General features: G+C 39.7%; 1 protein-coding gene across 1 annotated transcript; it reads left to right on the plus strand.

Moving 5' to 3' along the window:
- The first annotated feature begins 1,802 nt into the window (after nucleotides 1-1,802).
- Nucleotides 1,803-4,039, plus strand: LOC138004884 (uncharacterized). Its single transcript, XM_068851187.1, has 2 exons — nucleotides 1,803-2,440; nucleotides 2,888-4,039. Exons 1-2 carry the CDS (start codon nucleotides 2,026-2,028, stop codon nucleotides 3,652-3,654), a joined length of 1,182 nt encoding a protein of 393 aa, XP_068707288.1. The 5' UTR covers nucleotides 1,803-2,025; the 3' UTR covers nucleotides 3,655-4,039.
- The last annotated feature ends 3,011 nt before the right edge of the window (nucleotides 4,040-7,050 follow it).

Here is a 7,050-nt window from a genome sequence, read left to right on the forward strand (position 1 = left end):
GCGTAGTCGCTGACGGAATGTTTGAACAAGGGAGAAAAAAGAAAAACCTCCAGACGTGGCGCTGGAGCGTCGTACCAAACGAGTGATCCCGGGATTTCGGCCTGTGCGATCGCTTTTGGACGCAGTTGGCCCTTCGCTGCTTTTTCATGCCGACCTCGTGTATGTGACGTTCTCTTTGCCGTCGCCGTTGTCCTTGCTTTTAAGTTCCCTCATGAGATTCATCCCAATTGCGCTCATTTAAATAATTATGTGTGACTTGATAGCCTCGTGGTGTTTCGTTAACTGGAAGTAAATGTTCTGAAAACCCATAGCCATTCTGCGAGATGCGGCTCCAGGATTTGGTTTTATATGAAACCTCTGAGAAACAGTTGCTTGGAAGCCTCGTCTAAATTGTGTAAAGGCTACCTCGGTGGGGAGTACGGCTTGTCACAGAATAAAATCATGTTAATTGTGGGAAAGGGGATTTTTGAGGTCGAAATGAATCAACGTAACGCAGTGAAGATGTTCGTTATGTTGTCAACAGCATTTTCACTTTCTAGTTGTAATTGCATTTGCATCATTTGACATCAATCAGAACATAGGCTTGTATTTCTGAATCGGCTAACGACATTAAATGTTTCACATGCACTGAAGCCCCAACACAGCACACATCGCTTTGGTAGTTCCACTGCAAGTTACAAATCCGGATTTTTATCGAATTCTGTAAGTCTAGAATTGAGGCTGCTTGAAGCCTCGCGCTCGCAGAAATCCCCTTTTAAGACATTCGACACCACGGCTGGTTTTATTTGCTGGTTTTGCCAAAAGGTAGTGTCGTTATAGAGACAGGTGAAATGTATTCTTCAAGGGATCCAGTGCATTGCTTTTAGCCAATGAAATTACCGCCTCGTAATAATAATAATAATAATAATAATAATAATAATAATAATAATAATAATAATAATAATAATAATAATAGTAATCATCATCATCATCACTTTTATTACTACTACTACTACTACTACTACTACTACTACTACGACTAATAATAATAATAATATTAATTATTATTATTATTATTATTATTATTATTATTATTATTATTATTATATCTGCATTTTTTGATGTTCGGGTTGTGTCACCCCAATGCAGTCTCTCACAGACATTTGACTCCTAAGCAGATCTACAGGAAGCATGAAAACGAGAAGAAGAGGCGGAATGGCGGATGAGTGTGTTAAGTACCACAGCAAACTTGGGGAGCTGATCGCAAGTAAGAAGGGCGAAAGTTACTCAAGCGCAATTTCTTGGATAAGAGCTAAAGTTTCTTTTGCCAACGTACGCTCTGCGATAGTGCTATGCTTGAAAGGCACAAGATCCAGAAGACGACAGCTGGACTTTGTTGACTCAGATTTACAGATAGAAAACATTAGAGCCAGCACGAATTAATCTTTTCTTTTCTTTCAAGATTTTTATTCTTTTAACTTGTTTTAATTTAACACACTGTACTGCCTGCAACAGCTATTTGATCACATCTGAGCCCCAAGGAATGTATTTGCAAATTGTTATTGACACATTGATTGTACTCTTATGATTTTATAGGAATTTTTAATGTTGTATAGGGCTTTCAATTTTTAATTTTTAATATTTTTGTAAATTATGTACATAGTTTTCTTTTCTTAAAGTTGAATAAAATCTATAAAAAAATTATATTACTATTATTATTATTATTATTATTATTATTATTATTATTATTATTATTATTAACGAGATTGACAAAGTAGCGTTTCATTTGCAGTGTTTCAGTTTTCTCGAAACAGAAATGACCTACAAAGACACAAAAAAGCATTAATCTTTCAATTTCCTGGGTAAACGAAAATAAAGCACGAGAGCGAATCTAATTCGGATAAAAAAACCGTATTGAATAAGCCTACCACTAACTTACTAAATAAGGTTCTCGCATAAACAATGTACTTGGACAAAAAAACAGACGTCTTATATAAATACTTTTTAGACACCGCACCATAGATTTTCCATGAAGAGAAGTACAAAATGGACGGACGCAAATGCATCGAAGTGTTTGGACACATCATATTTAGTTTTACACGTAGCGTATCCGAACAATACAGCCAAAAGGACCCTGAATACAGTCAAGAAACCTTAGAATACAGCCTTTTGCAAAATACTGGCCGAGAATGGTACGCTCAACCAGTGGACGAGATTATTTATCAAGAATACAGCGACAAAGATGTGACGATGGATGATTTTTTACCATCCTCCTGTAGAGTTAAGGCGGTTTCTTTAGACGCTTGTTCCCTCGGAGATATCGCAGATCAAAACAAAGATCACGAAGCGGATCTCGATGGAGCAATGTCCTGGACGCTTCTTAGACCATCTGCTTTGCGAACAATGTGGGAGTCAACGGTCATCGGTGCTTCGATTTCGCTTCTCTCAGCAATCGCTTTTGGTATGTTGTTCACAATGATCTCATATCTTAGCTACAAAACGTACTTCAACTGTCAACATGAACGAAAGAACTTAATTCCGTTGAAGGTACAATGGATGCTGGTGATTTGTAATATCATCTCTAACTTCTTTTTATATATTTGGGTGTTTTTCCTTGCGCTAGTTCTTTTCCGTCCATTTCAACTGTCGGGAGTGAAGACAAAACTCTTTCTATGTTGCATGTTCATGTATTTCTTGGATTCACTGTTTCGAGTGACTTTACAAGCTCTAGGATCCAGTAAATCGTTCCCGCTTTCCAAGGAAAAAGAAATCCCTCTTAACATTCTCTTTGTCACGAGTATTTTTAGTCACAACTACTTGTTAGCAAATCATTTCTACCATCACTCAAAGCGACAAAAACGCGCTGCTTTCATGCTTTTTTCAGCCATTTATTGTTTACCTTTTGTAGCGGGTATCATTATTTCTTCATTTATTTATCCTGCATACAACAAAGAAGACGAAAAAGGCAAACTGATCATCGCTCTATTTTCCCCGCTGGTTGGGGTGGCCTTCAAGACAACATCTCGTATTTGTGTTCAGAGACTGTGGAAAATAACACACCCAGCTTATTCTTACGTTATGATGACGCCATTGTACAGTGCCACAGCGGTCGTATTCCGGGTTTTGCAGGTTGATCTTGGCAGTTTAAAAGCCATCGCTTATCTTGGAATAATTCACGGCGCCGCCGAAGTCATAGAACGAAGCACAGTTGTTGTCATCGATCACCTATGCCAACGAATCTTGAAACGAGCCTCAACTCCTTGGGGAAGTAACCGAACTCCGCGTACCGAGAGAATAACAGCGGATATCGCTATTATGAGCATGCTCTATGAGTCCTCCGCTATTGTCTCCATAAATGGATTCTTTCATTTGTACCAATTGATTTACATGAAGAACATCTCCTTCTGGTTATTGATGATATCTTTTACAAAGTTTACTGTAGTTCCATTAGTGATCGAATGGCTTTTCACAAGTATGTCCTTGGCAATCGAAACACGGTACCAGAATTTGGCTGTCATGGCAGTTTGGAGAAAGGACTGGAGAAGACACTTTCTAGTTGCTTTGTTGAACCTTTTACCATTGGCAGCTTGGGCGAGTCCACATCTTTTCAGTGTTGTCCAGGCACGATTTGAGGCTCCTTTGCATAAAGTTCCTTGCAAAATGCCATTTTCTTGAAATAATAGACCTGTATTAAAAAGAAGATGATGAATTTTAGGCCTTGCTAAATGAACAGAGATGTGTATTTATCGATGACGACTGGAACATACTTGGAAAAATACGAGTTTTACGTAACAGGAGTTCAACATATGATCTTGCGAAATTAGCTCGGATGCAGTCCCAATCCTGTGATATAGAAGACTCTTGCGTCTGCTATCCCCTCTGCTCTCGGTATTTCAGTGCTAGCCGCTCACTCAGTGGCAGAGCGGAGGGTGGCGTGCTTAGTTTTAACAACTCTTGCAGCTTTGTCAGAAAGTGATTGATACCAAATGTGACAAGAAAACTGAGTTGTTTTATGGAAGCATTTGATAATCAGCAATTGTTACGATTTAGTTTATGTCAATAAAAGAGATATTTCTTTGATTTAATCTTGCTGCAGTGACTGATCACACAGAACTGCACATAAATCTCATTTCCTTTCTTTGCTGTAATATTGCGACCGTTTTCGTCGGGAAGCTCAAACCTTGCCACAAACAAGTGCCACTGGAAAGGTTGAGAATTGCAACAATTGATGTTTCTTTGCGGCCCACTTGTCCTCTTTTTCCTTTCTTAATTTTCTTAATGGCCGTATTTATACTAGAGGACGTCTAAGACGTCCAGACGCATTAAACGTCTGGCTGTAAGTGCGACTAATATAAATACGGGACGCACTTAACTTCGACGGCTAGAAATCAAATTCACAATTTTCTCCAAAAGATACTGAGATTTAATCACCAAAGGGACTGTGTGCACTTCATTGCTAAGTGCGTCCCAGTTTAGTCCGTCTCGTCTTTATACTAGACGGCTTAGACGTCTGAGACGACTAAGACGTCTGTTAAGTGCGTCGTTTAGACGCACTTAACTTGAGACGTTTAAATTCTTAAATGTCTTAAATCAAAAAATCACTCTTTTTTCACGTCTACGAGATCGTGACGCAAGGGGGCTGGCCAATCTACGAGCCATGCGAATTTCGCATTTAAGTCTAAGCACCCATTTCAAATGGTGGGAGGCGCGGTGGCCTCATGGTTAGTGTGCTCGACTCCGGATCGAGTCCTGCCCGGATCGGGTCCTGGTCGGGAACATTGTGTTGTGTTCTTGGGCAAGACACTTTACTCCCACGGTGCCTCTCTCCACCCAGGTGTATAAATGGTACCGGCGAAGTTAATGCTGGGGGTTACCCTGCGATGGACTAGCATCCCATCCAGGGGGGAGTAGAAATACTCCTAGTCGCTTCATGCGAAAGAAACCGGAGATAAGCGCCGGCCTGATGGGCCTTCCAGGCTCGTAGCAGACTTTACCATTACCTTTACCCATTTCAAATAGCGTTGATAAACTTTTATTAAGTCTAAGCAACCATTTTAAAACGGTTAGCTTTCAATAATAATGTTGGCACGCATGACTCGCAGTCAAGGCTCGCATGGCTCTCACATGGCTCGCTGGCTCGCACATTGTCCTAACTCTCACGCAAGCTCACATTCTACAGACGTTCTGCAGGTCAAATAAACAAGAAAAAATTTCATCAGTGGACCATAATATTTTTACTCCAAAAGACCAGGTCAAGTTCTCTGCCTGCATTGAAAAACATTCAACAGTAATTTCCTCGCAACGGAAAGAAAAACAGAAGAAAACTATTTTTATCTTTATCATTGCGATCGATCAGCAAAAATATGTACATTGCATCAGCTTGTTTGTGTTGAAATTCTCACGACGCTGTGCTCAAAAATTTTGTCCAGTAAATGAAAATATTAAACGAAACATTATAATTAAAAAATCGCAACTTAGTTTTCACATATGTTGAAATCTTTTATTCATCGAGTGTAAGTGCACGTTCGGCAACACTACTTAATTTTGGCTCCCCTTTTCTTTTCAAAAACAGATCTGTATGAAAAATATAGAAGCGGAAGCCGCCTGTGTGTTAGGTTAAAGAGGGAAAACTAAGCTAAAAAGCGTTTTCAAATGCTCATGTCATTTAACAGCCGCACTAGAAAGTAACTGGGTGAACACGAAAATAACCAGGTCTGTTGGAAGCATGCTTGAATTTCAACAAATGATCCCCAACACCGGCAAGAATTTGTGACGCTGATGAATAATAAAGCAATTTCTATTTCCAAAACGATGGAATTGCCTGGTGATAGGCAGTGTGGCCCAGTGGTTAGAGCGCTTGCCTTGAGATCCGGTGATCCCGATTTCAAGACCCGCTCTGACCACTCGTTGAATTTGTTCCTGGTAGTCCCTGGTTCAACTTCCCAGCTGCACTTGTAAATAGCCAACTGGTTTGCCTCCGGCCAGTTGGGATTCTTAACAGTTGTTGTTTCGTTCATTGTGTTTCATTGGCCCTGAAAAGCCCCCGTGGGGAGCGGTCAATGAAGTATGTATGTGTATGATAAATAACCTCGTCGACAAGGAAGAGTGAATTTTTGACTTTGCAGAAACAATGGTCAACTTCACGAGTTAGAAGATTGTGATCTTTGTGTTGAATTCGCACATTTCTTGTCGACTTTAATAACACTTGAAAGAAAAAAAAAACAAACTAACAAAACAACAATCCGATGTCTTGCCGTCATTTTGCCACAGATGTATTCAGTTGTTAGTAACACGCAAGATAACTTGTTCACAGGCGGCAGCTGAAATCCATGTCTCTTTCGATTTTGCGATTTACTTGTGCAGCCAAAGGAACATAAAAAATTAAACATAGCAAAAATCTCCCAAAATGTTTTTCGCTGATGGTAACTTTTTATATTCGCGGCACCAAATTTATGTTGTTTTCATGCCGCAACTTTTGTTGCTGATGGCATTTTTTTTTATTCTCGATCGACACTTCCGAAAAACGTCTTGTGCTCTTCCTTAAAACTGTGTATCAATATTTCTTTACGTTTGTATCAATAGATAGTTTGCATAAAGTACGCTAACCAAATCTGTACCATGCTTGGTTCGCATTTTTGAGCGTTAAAATAGAATTTTTGGTCCTATGTTTCCGGCAGCAAGTCGTCTATTTTGAGGTCGCCCATCGAGATACTAACCCTGCCTGAGAGGGATTAACTTTAGTGAATTTTCGTCGTGGAACTGTCCGACGCTCAGAGTACACACTTAAACTTGCCGTGAAAAAGAAGTTGAACTTCATGTCAGCATCAAAGCCAATGTTTCTCGATTCCCACTTATTTCCTTCAATCTTTCTGGGTTTAATATTTTACACATTACGTTCTGGAAAACAAAACGCTGCTCAGTTGACAGTTCTGGAATAAAGCACTGTGTCAAGTCGCTGCACTACCACACATACGCACTGCCTTTCTATTTTTTTAATAGTTGATGTGCAATGTGAGCTGTTGCCATGGTCATTGTCGTCTTCAAATGTTTGGGCAAATTGCAAAATGATGA

Source organism: Montipora foliosa, chromosome 6 (genome assembly GCF_036669935.1).
Source record: "Montipora foliosa isolate CH-2021 chromosome 6, ASM3666993v2, whole genome shotgun sequence".
NCBI classification, from domain to species: Eukaryota; Metazoa; Cnidaria; class Anthozoa; order Scleractinia; family Acroporidae; genus Montipora; species Montipora foliosa.

Bases quoted from the DNA above. Each gene is read 5' to 3' on its own strand.
- LOC138004884 (XM_068851187.1), top strand. From the start codon at position 2,026: ATGGACGGACGCAAATGCATCGAAGTGTTTGGACACATCATATTTAGT. The intron at 2,441-2,887 runs GTATGTTGTTCA...TACCTTTTGTAG, and splicing joins TCTCTCAGCAATCGCTTTTG to CGGGTATCATTATTTCTTCA.